The sequence below is a fragment of the Centruroides sculpturatus genome, unplaced genomic scaffold, assembly GCF_000671375.1.
Source record: "Centruroides sculpturatus isolate CEXI.00-Female unplaced genomic scaffold, Cexi_2.0 scaffold1117, whole genome shotgun sequence".
NCBI classification, from domain to species: Eukaryota; Metazoa; Arthropoda; class Arachnida; order Scorpiones; family Buthidae; genus Centruroides; species Centruroides sculpturatus.
The window spans coordinates 159,320-178,092 of NW_019385276.1; the positions used below are offsets into that span (position 1 = coordinate 159,320).

The 18,773-nt window shown below is 30.5% G+C and overlaps 2 protein-coding genes across 2 annotated transcripts in view; one reads left to right on the forward strand and one right to left on the reverse strand.

Moving 5' to 3' along the window:
• The first annotated feature begins 4,217 nt into the window (after positions 1-4,217).
• On the forward strand, positions 4,218-6,246 carry LOC111637072 (putative nuclease HARBI1). Its single transcript, XM_023382482.1, has 2 exons — positions 4,218-4,545; positions 4,905-6,246. Exons 1-2 carry the CDS (start codon positions 4,318-4,320, stop codon positions 5,832-5,834), a joined length of 1,158 nt encoding a protein of 385 aa, XP_023238250.1. The 5' UTR covers positions 4,218-4,317; the 3' UTR covers positions 5,835-6,246.
• Positions 6,247-6,540: 294 nt separating this feature from the next.
• The window catches only part of LOC111637068 (dynein heavy chain 2, axonemal-like), a 33,078-nt gene continuing 20,845 nt past the window's right edge, over positions 6,541-18,773 (reverse strand). The window contains exons 6-8 of the mRNA XM_023382477.1: positions 12,027-12,123; positions 9,938-10,102; positions 6,541-6,705 (exon numbers count right to left, since the gene is read on the reverse strand). Coding sequence (XP_023238245.1) covers positions 6,541-6,705; positions 9,938-10,102; positions 12,027-12,123 — 427 coding nt within the window. The remainder of the gene's footprint in view (positions 6,706-9,937; positions 10,103-12,026; positions 12,124-18,773) is intronic.

An 18,773-nucleotide genomic window follows, 5' to 3' on the forward strand; every position in this document is an offset into this window, starting at 1 on the left:
TATCTTTCCATAAATGTGAACAAAGTAAAGAGATAAAAGATATATAATTATATTTAAAATATAGTATTTTCTTATTCTTTAGATAACTTTCAGAGTCATTTCATAAAATTTAATCCTTCTTAATCTTTCCATAATATTTTTATCAACAGTCACTTCGACTTTTTTATTTTTACAGCATAATATCGTATTATACACACAAGCGTCCATTTTGCTTTACACGTGTAGCGGACGTAAAAGCTGCTTTATCTTCGCTGCAGCGACCTCTTGCAGCAAACGTTTAGAAACGGTTCGCTACATTGCAGCGCTGCATTTAGAAATGGGTTTCAGAGAGTTCGCTGTAAAGCGCTTCTCGAGCGCTGCATAAAGAAACGCGGCCTAATGTTTCAAGGAGAACTGCAATAACATGTTTGTCAAATATAGCCAATGTATATATATTCAGCTATTCATTACCACTAACATTAGCTATTCTAAGGAAAGAAACCATGTATCTTACCATGTTTTTGTGTCATTACTTATTCTATCCACATGACAATACAATATCAAGAGAATTAAAGCTCATAGAAATATGTATTTACAATTTACTTATTTAATAAGTAAATTAGTAAAACAAATGCAAAAATAAATAATTCAGTAGTAAAACAAATGTAATTTACCTTTCCTGCAAAAATAAAATTTAGAAAAAAAAATAAAAAACTTGTCCTTAAAAAATAAAGATCTGAACCTAGGACAGCCAAAAATACTCACTCAAGCAAACATCTTTGTGGCAGAATATATAAATCCAATATAACAAAATTTGTTCTTTTGAATTAAAAATTTAAATAAAACTGAAAATGCTTATAATCAAGGGTTTTTGAAAATTATATATAATTTTAATTTCATATAAACTTTTATTTTAAACAAAATAAAAAATTGGGTAGTTATNCATTTCTCAATTAAATTTAAAATAACACACTGTAGAACTTTACTAATCTGAACTAATTGAATCATAAACCTAATCAATTAACAAGTGTTTTCAGATTATTCAAAATTCTCTTTTCTAATCTACTTTTTGTGTTAATATGGGATTTTTCAATATACTGTAGTTAAATGAGTCCATTGTATTGCATTGTGATGACTGACATCAATCAGGTTTTTGAGAGTTGACAAATGTAATTCATGTACAGTACATGATGAAGACTACTATTTTATTTATCAGGTGCTACATCAAAAGTGAGTACCAAGGCATATGTTCCCAAGATGCACCTCTGTTGATCATCCCCCTGGTAGACTCACTGATATTATAAAACAATTATTATATCTTCTGTTTTCTGAATACAATTTAGGCAGGTGAACTCTGTCATCATCATCTGTCCTCTTGTCTTTTATTCAGAGATCTCCTCCTCCCATTCTAATGCCCATCTTTGGTAAAGTTGATGGTTGCTCCAATCTGTGAGTTTTTTTCATTTCCCACAATGAGTAGTTTTTCAGAAGCTGTGTCACTCATAGAGGAAGTGTTATCTCATGGGAGAATCTTATGAAGTTCTTTGACTGCATTTGTGAAATGGAATACTTTACCCCTTTTTTTGACAAAAAAAAAATATAATTAAAATTATCAAATTTACATTAACCTAGGTTATCATATAATAATCAGAAATACTCAATCAAACAGTTTTGAGAAAAATATAATCAATTTTAAGTTGTAATGGATTTATATGCTCTAACACAAAGATTCTCATAAGAATGGATTAATAGTAACAATTTAGTCTTTGAGTTCTATGTATCCTATGGTTGTCCTGTGTTAAAATTTTGAGTTTTTTTTAATTTTAATTTTATTTTTGCATTAAAGTGTTACATCTATTTCACTACTGAATTATTTATTTTTGCAAAACAGCAAAATATTTCATTAACATAGTCAATCTTTTCAAATCCCAAAAATCAAACTGATCTTCAGCATATATAGAAAACTGATCAGTCTTGTTTCCTACATGAACTAACTGGAAGAACTCTTACTGATGTAATAGAAAACTTGTTCAAACAATGAATTATGCAATTAATCACAATCCCCATCCATAAACCACCAAATATGTAGTCCTTAGAAGTCCATTTTTTCAGTTAATAATTTGGCTGCAATTTGAAAAAATTGTAGACCTATAAATTCCCACTGTTGTCCATCTGTCTTTCCTTAAACTCAAGAACAGTGTTAAACAGATGAAAGACAAGTTCAGATATGGAAATTGGGGCTGCTTGTCCCTAAGATTAACTATGTATGAACTTCTGATGCAAACAGGAAGTCATGTTGTGGCGAAACGCCATATTATTGTATACACGCTAGCCGTAACTCTAGTGTTTAAGATTTTCTTTGTGTTCTTTGTCTTCTCTCTTCTGGATTTTTCCATCCTTCACTTCCTGTTCGTTGGAGGGGGCAACACCGTTACGAGAACGAGGCCAGGAAGGGAGTGTAGGCCCGGAGGTGAACGGGGGGGACTCATTCAGGAAGTATACGAGGAAGCGAGCAGACGGACATCTCGGACAAGATTTATTAAGAGAGAAGAGAAGGACAGCGACGAAGTGATCCATCGAGGGAAGAATAGAGAAGATTCCTACCAAGAATTGTTTGAATCGTTGAACTGAATTACAGTTTCCCTCTCCAACAGGGAGATATCACATCCAATTATTTCGGGTACCCTTTTCTCTAAACTTTCTATACGTTTCCTTACCTATGCTATACTATCATCCTTCCGTAATTTAATCCTAGCTTGTAAGATAGTTATAACCTTAGTAATTAAGTTAGTAGTTGTGTTCTATTGTCGCGAACCTGCCTTCGATGTGTATCGCCACGTGTGCAAAGCTTTTGTTTCCGTTATACACGTGTGAGATCGAGTAGGGATTCGATTTACTTAATTTCACTATTACCCCACAAACTTTAGTGGGAGCTTATGTAATTTTCTTTTGTCCACGAATAAATTCTGTATTTTCCCATATTTTTGTTTTTATTGTCCTTTCGGGGCTCCGTACTCATTCTATATCGTAACAATGTTATTTCGATTCAAAAATTCTTCCCTAAAAAGTCTTAGATTGATGACTGGCATAACTCTATTGTTAAAGGAAAAGTATAATGTAGAGGGGCAAGCTACTACTAATCTGAGGTGAAGCACACATATTTTAAATGAAATAAATTAAAAATATGATTAAAAATTGCAGCCTGGTATTGTGACAATGTCACAATAATTGCTCATTACAGTTAAAAGATTTCAAGATTATATAAGGTGTACGCAAAATCCAACAAAAGATTTCAAAATTAATTATTGCATTCTATCAAAGTGCTCAGTTTTGCATATAATCAGTTACATTCATCAAAATTTCAACCTAAGCTGATTTATGCATTCCAAAAATCTACATATAGTGTTCCAGAAGCTGTTAAGAATTATCAAAATGTATTACAAATTAGTTTTGATATCATATATGTGTGAGGACCCAAACGGGGTCCGAAAGGAGGCAATTAACGACTGTTTGAAAGAGTCAAAGTTTGTAGCGTGAAAGAGCGAACTTAAAGATCGGATTTAAACAATGAACCTTTTGTCTTGTTAAAAGATTTTAAACAATAGATAGAGTAAACTCGAGGAAAATGAGGTTGGAGAGGAGTTGTGTTCTGACGTGATGTTGACCTCTCCCACGCCCTTCAGTGAGGTTTCGAATTGTCACCATGTGACGAGGAGAGACCAATGGAGAGGCAACTGCAATGGAAAAATCGATAAAACCGCGTTTTCGGAAACTTTACAGGGTCTTGGGTTTTGGTGTGTAGTGCTCACCTGCTGGAACTCGGTGCTCATGTCAAAGATACAATGTAGGCTCTTTAAATTTCTGGAAGCTGGTTTCGCCAACCTGCCGTGTCCAGAATCGCTGAGGTTCGACTTATCAACTGAGGACATCACTACAAGTGCTGGTGCGTGCCCTGGGGCCATCGTTCTCTGTGTCCACCGTGCCAAAAGCCCCCCAAGGACTGATTGAACATTTGAACTTTTCCATTTTTTAGGAACGGTTACAGTAACCCATCGTTGGATAGGCTTTTGCCCGACTTATTGGATTATTGTAAGAACGATTTCTGTATATTATTAAACGGTTATATGGTAAACCTGTCTCAGTGAATCATTCTGCACCCACAAGACAGTAATGACCGCTCAGCTGTCGAAAACACCTCACCCCTAATCGGCTGACCTCACATATGAGTAAGGCTGCGTTTCTTTATGCAGTGAGAGTGCAGCGTAAATGACGTCACGAGCAGCGATCGCTACACGTCGCTGCATCATAGTTTAGAAACGCTTTCCGCTCGAGCGAAACATGGACGCCTTAATATATTCACTGATTTCGATTACAGCCGAAAGTAGTATTTTAGCTAAAGAATTACGACATAACAAAAAAAGAAAGTATGAAGAATTGAGCCTTGCTCTTTCAAACAAAGAGAGAACAAAGAGACAGAAGATAAATAATTATGTAGAAGACATAGTATTTTCTTATTCTTTGGATGACTTTCAGAGTCATTTTAGACTTTCAAGAAGTTCTACAGAAGTAAGTTTTACATTAAATACTTTTTCTAATAGGAAACAAAATGCTATAATTTATAAAATAGCCTATTTAGTTTTACATGTGTTATTCTGTAAGTTTTTCTGAAAATTAAGTTTTTTAAATGAATCAAATTTTGATATTCGTTAAGTTAATCGAATTATAATTACATTTAAGTTTCGGAAATTAGTTAATAATACATTTTTTCTTATCAGCATAGTACAATGATACTGTACTTTGTTTACTTAACATTCGTAAATTAAGTTTGTCTATTGTAATCACTATAATATTAATTACATGTTTCTGCCTGTTATTTTTTCTTGTTCATTAAATAAAACTTATCGTTTATATGTTTATTTTTATAGGAAGTTATAAAGTTGATAAATACAACAAGGAGTGAAAAAAAGATGGGTCGACCTGGTATTTCAACAAACAAAGAAGTGTTGTTAAGCATATGGACACTTGCTAATCAAGAGTCTTTCAGAGGCATTTCTGATAGATTTGGTTTAAGTAAAGGTCATGCTTACAGGAATTTTATGAATTTCTGTAATAAAATGTGTTCCATGTCAAGTAATTTTATTAAGTGGCCATCAAACAATTTGGACGACACCGTACACAAGTTTGAGCAATTACGGAAGATTCCATTGCCAGGTGTAATTGGATGTGTTGACGGAACACATATATTTATAAAGGCACCTAAAAAAGATAGCCAAAGTTATTTTAACAGAAAAGGAAGACATTCCATTTTGTTACAAATAATTTGTGATGCAGAAATGCAGATAATTGATGCTTTTGTTGGATGGCCTGGAAGTTCCAATGACTCTCGGGTGTGGAAACAAAGTCCAATATACAAATTATTACTGCAGGAACCATCAAAATATTTAGGAAACGATTATTATTTATTAGGTGATTCTGCATATCCTTTAGATACTTTTTTATTAGTACCATTTAAGGATTTTGGTAGTCTCACTATAAAACAAAAAACTTATAATAAAAGACACAGTTCTGTCAGAGTAGTTGTGGAACAAACTATAGGACTTTTGAAAGGACGTTTCCGCAGACTTAAATATTTAGACATGGAAAATATTGCAGCCATGTCTAAAGTGGTTATGACTGCATGCATTTTGCATAATTTATGCATTAAGAAAGGGGAAAAGGATATTCCAGAAGACATATTACTTGATAACTGTGATGATGATGATGATGATGGCGATAATTTTCCAGAAAACACACAAAATCGTGCAGCTGCCATTGAAAAACGAAACAGAATAGCAGATTTCTTGATGGAGAAATAATATATATTTTAAGTACATCATTTTGTATGAACTATACATATAAAATAAAATTTAAATTAGTTATATAATCTTGTATTTTTTTTGTATTGAATATAAGTACATTTTATTTTAACACATTACATTTGTTATATACAGGGTTCTGATGCACCTGGAAAGTGAGGATTTTCATTAGTGTTTGGAAAAAGTCATGGAAAGTAATTATAAGTAATTAAACCTATCATACAATTTTCCAAACAACACTAAACTGATAACAAATATTTTAGATGAAAGTTAACTTAAAAGAATGCTTTAAGTACATGTTTTCATCATCATAGGACAGCATATATCAATACAATTATAAACTTGATGCAATATGTTGATTAATAGCACTGAATTCAATTTTATTTCTATGATGGATTTTATAAAGTTCAGGAAATTTAATAAATATTTACTTTTGTACATGGATTATACAGGATTTGTTAATGAATAAAAAATAATGGCTTTTTATTTTTTTCAAAGCCACATAGATTTATGACTGTGGATTAATAACAGAATAAACTATTTTTAATTAAATAAAACTTATTCAACAATTATAAAAAGTCATATACTGTTTTATTTTATCAATGTGCTGTACTATGAGGGTCGGAATTTACAAAGTTGGTCGGGACGTCATGGAATTTAAAACAAACATTTGAGTAGGAACACTATATGCATGAAATTTGAAAAGTCAAACTTCCTTATAAAATTTTANATAATACATAATGCTCACAATATCAATCCATTTTGAAATCAAATCATCTCTATATTTATGAATGAAAGGTCCAAGATAAGATAGAAATGCAGATGTTAGCAATGAATCACCAATTAAACAGTTCATTTTTTTCCTCAATTCCTATGAAAATTTATAAAATAACATTACATTTGATAATAAATGAATTTCAAATAAGTAAAACAGAAAAGCAGTTGGAAAATTTAAGCAAGCATCAAAAAATAAATGTTAAAATTTAAAATAGTAATAATATACAATTTTAATTATTTAAGTCATATATTTAATTTAATTTTAATATAAATAATTAACATTAGCATTAAAATTAACAAAAAATTTTTATCAGTTATTTATTTATTACCAACCTTGCCTGATTTAATCTCTACTGAATTAAAACACATTCTCCTAGCTTTATTGAAAACTGGGATAAACTACCAATAAATTCAAATTACTTAACATTAAAGTCTTGCATTTCCTCTTTCTAGTTTCCACAATGCAAATCAAATCACTGCTAAAATTAATTAGGAATTTATTTCCTTTTATAACTAGTGTTTTTTAAAATTAACTCATATGTTTAGGGTATTTAAATATGTTTTACCTATTCAGCTACAACCATCTCCATGCAAATTAATTTCTAACAATAGGGTCCCAACATCAGTCCTGGAAAAGTCAGTGATTTCAAACTTCTCCACAATTTGGCTATGAATTCAACCTCATGTATTGATGGTACAACTAAAATGTTTATCACACAAATATCAGAGCATAAAAAGAACAGCTTACAAGCAAGGCACACTACCTAACTGGCTAAAGCAGTGTTATATAATAATTTTGTCTGGTTGTTGCATCATTGTTCTAATACTGTTTTAGTATGCAGTTGGGAAACTAAGCATATAATTATTTCTGGTCTGTGCAATCAACACACCCTAAACCTACTGCATCCTTGGGTTTCACTAGTTAAAATGTTGAAGTCATGGGTCCTTCCCTCTGGTCATTAAAATTTTTTTTTTGTTTTGATCAGTTTGATCTTTTTAGAACTTTGTCCAACTAACTTTAGAAACATTCAATTGTTTTAAATTTGTAATATGCATGCTGCTGTTTCAATTGCCTGGTAAAGATAAATTGTATCAAAAGTTTAGTAAAACACAAGAGGAAATGATGCTCATATATAAAAATTTACATCTTACAAACTCCAGTAATAAGTTTAATAACACAAAAACATTTTCAGTTATCAAACTATACATTCAATACTATGGTAACTGAAAAAGACCTGTTAATATGGTCAAAAACATTTGTAGTGCTATGCAACTAAGAATTGTGTAATTTTTTTTGTATATATTTATACATATATTGTTCCATTACTCTGTCTCATGTTCTCTTATATTGTTGTACAGTGTGTCGCATAAGCCTTCACCCTTGCCCTGGTATCACCTTTTCTTGGATGCCACATTTGGGGCCTTATAATTGTTCTGAGGTAGGGTCACATGCAAGGAATCTATTTCTGGAGAGTGGAAAGTATAAAAGGAATGAACTTTCAAGTCCAAGGCTATTTTATTTTTTTTTTTTAAACTTGTCTGGAAAGATAGAAAGCAAGAGGGAGCAGGAATACTCCAGCTGAAACTGAGAGTCTGTGGTTTCATTGGATGAGCTACATTGAAAGAACAAAGAAAAACTCCAGAAGACAACCACCATCAACAAAGGGACGTCTTGGACTGAAATTGAATGATTCTTTTCTGTCATGCTGGAACAGTGAGCCATCAGTGAAGGATATCTATATTTGTGTCTCCAGACATTCGAGGATCCAAATATGATGATTAGTTGTAACACTATATTTTTCATACGTATATGTTCCTGTCATTTTTTCTCAATCAATATATTATTGTGGGATTGTGCAGGGCTACCATGTAAAAGCATTGTATAACAAAAAAAGGGAAATGTACTGTACATATGTGATAATCCATTAGTTTGTAAGATGTAAATAATTTTATGTTTGCACGATTAGATGGCTATGGCCTATACAGTCATGTTGCTGTACCCTGCATACTGATTGTCGTTACACCTTGTGTTGTGTTAATAAATTTTTTATGTTCGCTTGGTTAGCATACACATATTTGTTTTCAGTCAATGCCTACGTCCTTTCATGTTAATTTATGTTAATAACTTCATATACTCTGTGGATCTCACTCTATGGGAGTCACTAAACATTTTTACATTATTACACTTATTACTAGAGTTTATAATGTGTGAGTTTTTGAATACAAAGATAAATTGTTTTACTCAAAATGCCTGTATTTTATGAAATATCATGTCTTTTATTTTTAATAACATCACAAGACAATCAATTTTATGTTTTATTAGTCATTTTAATAGTGTATGTCATAATAACTGAGAGAAAAAAAAAATTATTTTCACATAAAAGTAATTATCAAAATTCATTGCTTTGAATATTTAAACAGCATTCAAAAACAATGATGATTACATAAATTATTTTCAAGTAAATTTTTCGTTATTTTTGTTACTTCAAAGATATAATCTTCTGCTGAAGTCAATAATATTGTTTACGTATTAAATGATAATTAATATGAAATCTCATATCACAATTCTCTACTAATTGCCCTAAGATAAAGATTGAAATTAGTGTTGAACACTGTAAACATTTTCATACCTTGAAATTCATTTTTTTTTTTAATGCAAGTACCTAAAATAATTAAGGCAATGCATGCTTTACTTTATGCATTTCATATTTAATTTTCAAAAATTCATATTAGTTTTATGTTTTTCTCTTATGATATAAACAAAGAAGGACTGTTGATAATTAATTGGTTTTAATATTCTAATCATTATAATATATAAAAATTAGTGAAATGTTGACATAAGATATGGGTATGATTTATGCAGGAATTACAAATGAGAGAACATGCAAACAAGAATTCATATCACATTGAAATTAAAGACAATTCATTTTTAAGTGCTTAAGTGATTATCAACATAAAAAGTTTTGGTTTAAATAAAATAAAAGTAATAAAATCTGCAATTTGTGCAACTAGTGTTTAGCTTCACGCATGTTTGTTATTAATAAACATTCTACATATTTCATTTGTTAAAAAATGGTGAAGGGACCCATTCTACTCCAGGCCCATTACAAATTCTTAATAGCCCTGCATAAAGAACATTGAATTTCAATGATTTAAAGATTAAAAATCATCAAATCTTCCAGAAGGAGAGTTTTTCCTCCTTGCAATTATGGGTTATTCTAAACAGATAATATTTTTAAATTGAAAATACTCCCTAGTAGTTTTTCCAATTAAATAATCTTTAAAATTTTTAAAAATTCATTAAAAAGTTATTTAAAATTAAATACTTCAATGTTATCATTCCAGCAAATCCTTTCTATGCTAAGTCCTTCAACCAATAAAGTAGCAGATGATAATTTTTTTTCCAAGTCTTCAGTGTGATTTTCAAGACTTTCTTTCTGTTTAACTTTTAATTCAAATTGTCTTGTTAATTCTTCAACCTTTAGTTTCAACTAATTGAAAAAATAACATTATAAATCTGCTTCATACATACATTAAATTACTTTACAAATATAAATACTTTTAATTAAAAACAGAAAGTGTTGTCTAATTTAAATTTCAATTATAAACAGTTTATATAACTGTTTACAATTGAAATTACTGTACTTTCTTGATTTTAAATAAACATTTCTTTTTTCACTTTTTAATTTAACTACAATCAGAATGTATCTTATGTTCTAATGGCATCTTACATCAAAATGTGGTATTTTTCAATTTTAGATAATAATTTTAAGCTGTATTCAACAATCTTTAAGCACTTTACAACAGTTAAAAAGTTTGTTGAATACAGCTTAAAATTATACAAGAACAATTAAAATTGCAATTTAGATTTCTTTCTGTAATTAAATTACTTCCATTTAAGTTCAAAATTGATTTTATTTTCAATATATAAAAGTAGGTATAATCAAATTTGATGTAACCAAGATTACTGATCAATTTAATTGTTCTCAATTATAAACTTATTCTCTTAATCTTTGTCATTTGTATTATAAAGTTTATATTATACAAATCATAGTCATTGATGTTTAAAAATTTCTACATAAATTCAATAAAGTTATTGTTCCAATAAGTCTGTTTGAAAAGTCCATAGCTTAACAAACATATGACATGAAAATAAAATTTTTATTTCTATTTATTACTATCATTTGTTCTAATGTCAGATATAACAGTATAAGGCTATTCTGTTAAGAAAAAAAAGCATTAATTAAAATTTTTTAAGTCAACAAAACACCACCTAAAGAAAAATATGTGAAACAGATGATAGGACAAGACGCTACCATCAAGTGCTGACATCTGTTGTTGATAAATTTTACAAAAATCAAAAATTTTTACTAGGGTAACGATGAATTGGTACCCTCAAAGTTTTGCTTAACAATGGGAGTACCGATTGATCGGTACTTTTGAGGACAAAGGGTTAATTAGTCATTGTTTAACAGTTCATCAAAGTAGACAACTAGGGTCATTATGTAAATAACAGAGTTAACCAAATTGCAAGCAGTGATAAACTATTTTCATTTGAAAACCTTACAACTGAACTTAAAGCAGAGTTGGATTCGACACTTTCAAAGTTTACACTTATGTTTTCAATGGTTAAGAACTGGACTGCAGAATTTAAGCATGGCCACATGAGCACAACCGATGAACCACAAAGTGGAAAAATGTCACAAAGTCCAAAAATGGCTACTACCCTGAATATGATACAAAAAAAGTCCATGGCATAGTAATGGATGACTGCCAAGCAAAAATGCATCAGATAGCAGACATCTCAAAGCACAGTGTGCATAGAATTTTGACAGAAGAATTAAAATGAAAAATCTTGCTATAAAATGGATGTCATGTTTGTTCACACTGGAGCAACAAGTGAATCATATGATGTTTCTTGAAACCTTTCAGAAAAGTTTTGATGTAATCCAAAGGATTTTATGTGCTGATTTACAGACAAAAATTCTTCACTACAAAGAAAGTGAAAACAGTTTTGTTAGATGGAAGGATCATAGCAACTGTGTATTAAGATTCCCATAGAATTATCTACATTGACTATTTGGAGAAAGGAAAAATGATAAATGGCAAATATTATGCCAATTTTTGCAACAGCTAGGTGATCAAATCAAAGAAAAACAGTCTCATTTAACCAAAAATAAAGTGCTTTTCTACCAGAAAAATGAACAAGTGATTTCTGTGATTACCATAGTCAAAATTCATTAACTCAGTTTTGAATTATTACCTCTTCACTTTGTTCATCAGATGTAATTCCCAGTAATTAATACCATTGTTAATAAAAAGTACCTATTAATTATTTAAATATTTTTAATTTTTGAGTCCCTCCTTTGGATACTTTTAGATCTGTTACTAATTACAACAGTATTTATTACTTACTTGTTCTAGATTTTCTTTGGCTTCTTTTAATGTTTGTTTTTTTACCTTTAAAGCATCTTCTGCTATTTTTACTTTCTTTCTTTTTGGTTCAACAATTCTAATAAAAATAAGATATATAATTATTCTTAAAAAAACTATTAAATGTAATGAATATAAAAATATTATATATGTATTGATAAACATGCAAGTTGATGTATAATAAAGACAATATAAAATTAATAAGTGTTGCATTAAATTTAAAATCAATGAAATTAAATAAATAACTTCAAATAGAGTTAAAAACAAATTTATAGAAACATATCACAATAAATTTAATAATTCATTACATAAAAAGTTTGTAAAATAAAACTATTTCTTTTAACATATTGATCTGGCCAGTGAGATTGCAGAATTCAAACACAAAAATTACTGTATAGCATATTTTAAGCAAAATAGTATGTATATATATACACATACTATTTTGTAAAATAGTATGTGTGTATATATATATATATATACACACATACTATTTTGCTTATAATATGCTATACAGTAATATGCTATACAGTATATATGCAATTTTATAATACAGTATGTATATACACACACATACATACATACATACATATATATATATATATATATGTATGTGTGTATAGTATGTGTGTATATGTATATATATTGTGAGATCTGAATCGTCCCTGGGTCTAACTAACAATTTAAAAATGAAGTTAAATTTTTGAAGAAAAATATTTTTTCATTTCGATGAGAAATTAACGGTTTTCTAATGTGGGAAAACTGGTAAAAGAGCCACTTCCTTTGACGGAAGTAGAAGCATCCTTTGTTTTTCACTTATCTGTTACAAATCTCACTACACTGGGAATTGTCGACCCCTCATGGATTTCCCCTATCATCCGTTTCACATGAAAGAATCCGAATATGCTGATTGGTCGAAAATCAAGAGATATAGTCAAAGTTTAGCAGAATTCGGGGAGTACGTCCATAGATCTGAAAGTGGAAAGAAGTCCACACATTTGCTCCCTAAGGCCAACGCCCTTAGTTAGGAAAACGTCGAAGGATCTCAGAGTAGTCAGAGGTATTTCCATGCAGTATCCTAAAGTCAATGCTTTTAGTTAGTACAGTATAGTATCCTGAAGGCTAACGTCCATAGACATAATTATCCCATGTTAAATGAATTAAATTAGAAACATAGAAGATATATTTAATATTGTGACTATCAAGACCTCTCCATGAATAAAAGTATGAGAACCTTAGAACTGAAGGTATATTCGACAAATACAGAAGAAAAAGTCAACTAAAAGGTTGTATGAATATAATGAATTTGTGAACTCTCTCTCTCGAAGCATATATTTTGATCATTCGTTTAATTTTAATTAAGTCTAATTTGTAATTTTATTTACTTTTCTTTATTAAATAGTTAATCGTTTATTATTGTTAAAGAAATGTCTTATCTTTGTTTGCATACCTCCACATGCAGGTTAATCCACGTGATATAAATGTGATTAACTGGTGTCAGTCCTGACAGGGATGAAGGTGAATTTGCCATCACCAAATTCCACTCTAAAATTTAGTTAATCTGTAAGTCCCTCTACACTCGAATTTCCTATCGAACTAGGAAAAGCCATTCTTTTGGACAACTCGAGAACTAGTTTTACCAACTAGAAGCCGATTAAGTGGTACCAACATCTTAGTAGAAAGGTACCCCCAATTAGATTCTCACAATATACATATACATACATACATACTATTTTGCTTATAATATGCTATACATATTACAATACACATAAAAATACATACATACATACATACATATATATATATATATATATGAATTTTTAATCTAATTTATATAGGAAAATTTAAAAACTTGCCACCATTTCACCAGTTTAATTTTTTTGCCACTTGAAATTACTTGTTATCAACAGTTTTACTTACTAATTAATGCAGGTGCTGGTAGCCTTATCAGTCTGGAAATTTTCAGAGACCCAATTTTTGGAAATGTTTGAGAAGTGGGTCCTATTATTTGGACAAGGAGCTGCTTGTGTTTAAGGCTATGTGCTCACCAAGTTTCATTTGAATCAGAGACCCAAACGTCTGACCCTCCTCTTGTTAGCAACAGGAATCATTTTTGAATAATTTATTAATGAATAATTCCAAATCACACATTTGATTACAATGTTTAAATACTATTTCACACTTTTCAGTATACTAAAACAAAAATTTTGACATGACATTTTTGTCATGTCAAAATTTTTGTTTTAGTATACTGAAAAAAGATAAAAGTGAAAAAATGTCATCCAAAAACCCCCAAATTTTCTGTCGGTCAATAAAAAAGTTTCCAATCTGGAAACTCTGGACAACATTGAAAAAAACTACTTTCAGTTTTTTATGTCACTTCTTACTTTTCTGCCTGAACTTGCCACATGATGTCATGAAATTGCTAGGTATGTGGTGCATGGGGTTCCCATTGTATGGAAACTTGACATTTTGCTGTTTTTACTGAAGTGTGATTTGTGATTCAATTTCACGCTAAATGTCGAAACAAGTGGACTAAGGTGTTTATTGCTAATTGTAATCGCTAGTATTACATTTTTATCACCACTTTAATAAAAATATTGCTAAGTGGTGATTTTGATGCTATGCAGCATGACCCGCTATAACATATATTGTATATGTTATATGTAACATATTCATATATTATATTTGTTTTATTTGCCATATGGTCCACTATGTAAATCCGTTACTGTTGGATTAATATAGAATGGGTCGATAAAAGAATCCACATTTTTATTTCTTCTGTTAAGTACTTCTGGAACATGGAAAGAATAGAAATGAGAAAATGTGGATGTACAGTACATGGGTGAATAAGAGAGATTCAGACTTGAAAGTGGAAACATATGTAAGAAGGTTTCTTTACCTGGTGTGCACTGAAACTTGTAATGGGAATGCACAAAGATCAAAGTCCTACAAGAGACTTGTGATATAGGAGGAATCTAGGAAGCCAGTAATAGAAGTAGTAATAGGAATATCAACTTCTCAGATACAAAAAAACAATTTTTGAAAGAACATGACCTTGGTCATGGAATTCTTGTTTATATATACAGTGCTTTTTTTTGTCAGAACGCAATGGAACAGCGTTCCACCACCTTTTTTTGATATATTTTAAAAGTTTTAAGATAATTTTTGAAAATTGATATTTGGTCCACGTTGAATTTCTCTGTTGAGCATAGAAGATTGGCAACAAAATTATTAAGACGGTCCTGCTCCTGCTTGTGTGCCAAATCTTGTGTATGATGCATGTGTACTGCAAACTTAGTTTGTGATGACCAACATACTGCTTGGCTCGTGTTTGGTCGTGTCATGATTTGGCAGCAATGCAGGAATCGCAGTGCTAATTGCGACCAGTGACTGTCATTTCGACTGTTTTACCTTTGTTCTTACTTATTCAACATTTTTCTACTTCTTGCACTCTGTCATCAATTTTCTTCTTAGTTGTTTAGCTTTTAAAATTAGTGGTAAGGATATAAAATTTGTAACAAATTTCTCACACTATAAAAGTCAATAATCTGATACCATTCAGCCTCTTCAAATGTATTTTCAATTATATCTTGTATTTTGAAATGATTATGAATATGAACAAAGTATAGCTCATTTCTAAAAACTTTTCACTAGTGAAATTACTTTTCACAGAAAAACTTGACCTTTTTTTTTTGTTTTTGGTACAAGTGTGGTGGTGTAGAGGACAAATAATAAATTACAAAGTTGTAGCAATAAAAAAAAACAGAGTTTTATTTTGTTCCTTCACATGGTCCTACTTACACCCGGTTCTTTTGGATCCCAAACTATGTTAACCGTATGTTTTCAATACAGCCCGATATATTCTTTATATTTACAAAGGCAGTAGACACATGTTCGTGACGACAAAAGGTTTACTTTGAGAGATATCTCCGCAATATTATGACCAACTTAAACAACCTTAACCTAACTTACATACTAAAGAAGAAGAGTGAAAAAAGAAGAGATACGAAGGGATAAGACAAGTATAAAGGAAAGATTGGTGGGGTACCCGGAATTTCGAAAGTCTCCAATCTTATCTACGTTGGAACTTGCGCTCAATTAGCCTTCCTCTCGATTCCTTTCTGTACCAGCTCTTGAGAATTCAAGGTGTTCTCAAAGCCCTCAATTTTGGTGTCCGTCTAATTTGTTCGTTCTCAGATGACCTCAAGTCTCTTCTTTGTCCCACTCGGCGACAACTTCAACTTCTTCTTTTCTTCATCTGTTCTCCTCGGATGCTCACCAGAAAATGTGTCTTTTCCTTTTTCTCTGACGCCCTCAGGGCTTGGAACTTGCGCTCAATTAGCCTTCCTCTCGATTCCTTTCTGTACCAGCTTTGAGAATTCAAGGTGTTCTTGAAGCCCTCAATTTTGGTGTCCGTCTAATTTGTCCATTCTCAGACGACCTCAAGTCTCTTCTTTGTCCCACTCGGCAACAACTTCAACTTGTTCTTTTCTTCATCTGTTCTCCTCGGACGCTCACCAGAAAATGTCTTTTCCTTTTTCTCTGACGCCCTCAGGGCTTCTTAGTATTCCTTTGTTTTCTCCCTTCGTCCTTGAACAAAGGTTATCCCCACCCGTAGAGAAAGAATAAGTTAGAAAGTTATAGAAACAGACCTGAAAGACAAAGGATCTAGATTAAAATAAAACTTATATCTAACCCCTATGTACATAGGCATGGCGTACCGCCACACAAGTATATATGAGATGCAGGGACTCTGGGACAATCCTGTTCCACATACAGGATGGAAATGTTAAATTAAAGGGAGATCAGTATAATCTTTTTTTGTCTATCCTGAAATCAGTTGAAATAATTTCTTTCACATCCCAACTTGCAATTAACTTGTCCTCTGAGTGTAATAAAAATATTTTATTGACAACCAAAATTTTAGGAAAGTTTACCTTAATGTCATCAATGTTAATTTCATGAAATACGTGATAAAGTTAGGCATAAATCAATCCAAACAACAGTTTAGAATATAACTATATATTTATTATACATAACTATAACTATCATCATTTAATGTAAACTATAATAAAACAAATGATTAGGTTCAACAATCAAGTATGTGAAGATATCTTATTCTCACTTGCTAAGTCTATTTTGACAACAGAGAGTTAACATAACAAATTTATATTACCTATAGTCCATACATAACAGAGGTGGAGAGTTGAGAGTTTTTAGGAAAGTCAAAATGATAAACTGGGAGAGGAATAAGAGCAGTGAGCACCAAGCAAGAATGCCAAAACAAGAGCATGTTGGAAGATGACCTTTCACCTTTATGGTGAATTTCATCCACTTGAATTATTGGAAAATCACACCATGCTTCTGATGTGTAATGGAAGTCAGGCTGTTCCGTGGATAGAAGAGTGAAACATTGCACTGAACTATCACTTTCAAAGGAACTAAACTGTTTTCCCTCCATGACAAAGGAAATTCCCTTTTTAACTTAGATAATTTTTCTATCAAAATAATTTTAAAATTAAGATTAGAGTTAAAGGATTTATTTTAACAAATTTGTTAAAATAAATCCCATAACTCTAGATTCTCACATGTAGATAGATCCCTGTTTATATTCCCAATATTTTTAATAATTTGTTTTTAAATATTTAAATTCCAGATCTATTCACTTTCAATGTTTTTTTTATACTCTAAATATAAAGTAGAAGTTTATTAGAATTGCAATTTGAAAACTTGTGCATGAAATGCAAATACAGTAGAGCATCGATAATCTGAATCAATTGGGGACTGAGGTTGTTCAGAAAATCGATTTTTCAGATAACTGATTATGTACAAAAAAATATATTATAATCTTGTTATAAATATAAAATAACCTATCCCATGTTGAAATTCATTCAAATCCTGGCACATCTTTAAGTACCCTCTCATGGTCATGCTAGTGCTGCCAGCTAAAACATGCACACTAACAAAAATAATAATGGAGTAGCCCAAGACATAGCCAAAGATTGCAGTGCCACAACACTAGCGGAAATTTAAATTTGCCGACTGGAAAGCTTTCAGTTAATTGACATTTCAATTGATCAATATTTGGACAATCAATGCTCTACTGTACTAAAATTATTAAAATTTTTTTTAATATCTTTGTTAAAAATAAAAAATCAGAAATTATTAAACTATTCCTTTTAATCTTCAGATAAAGGCTACATAACATAAAACAAATAAAATGAAACTGAAACATCATAAAACTCCAGAGTGCCATCTGAGCTTTAAGATGAATATATAAAAGTACAACAAAATAAATGTTGACAGATTATAAGATCAAATTATTTAACAATCATTTATTTAAAATTTCTTGTTACATGATTTATCTTCATCACATGATAAATCTATAAAGTATTAAAAATGTGCATGAATGTAAAAACATTAATATTCTAGATGTCTAGTACTTGCAATCAGTTTTGAATCTAAAAGTTTTTTCTGATAGTAAATTTTCTGATAAAAGTTTTTTCTTTTTTCTGTTCTATTTTCAGATCATAAAGTCTGAATTAGTTACATATGATTAAAATAAGTTACAAAAATTTTAGAGTAAATAGACTATCATTTTTTGGAGAAATTTGTATTCTCCAAATAAAAAACCTGTAAGTATTCTCTCAATTCAACAATGCATGCAATTACAGATTACTATTAATACATAACATGATATTATATATTAATAATAATTATATATTATAA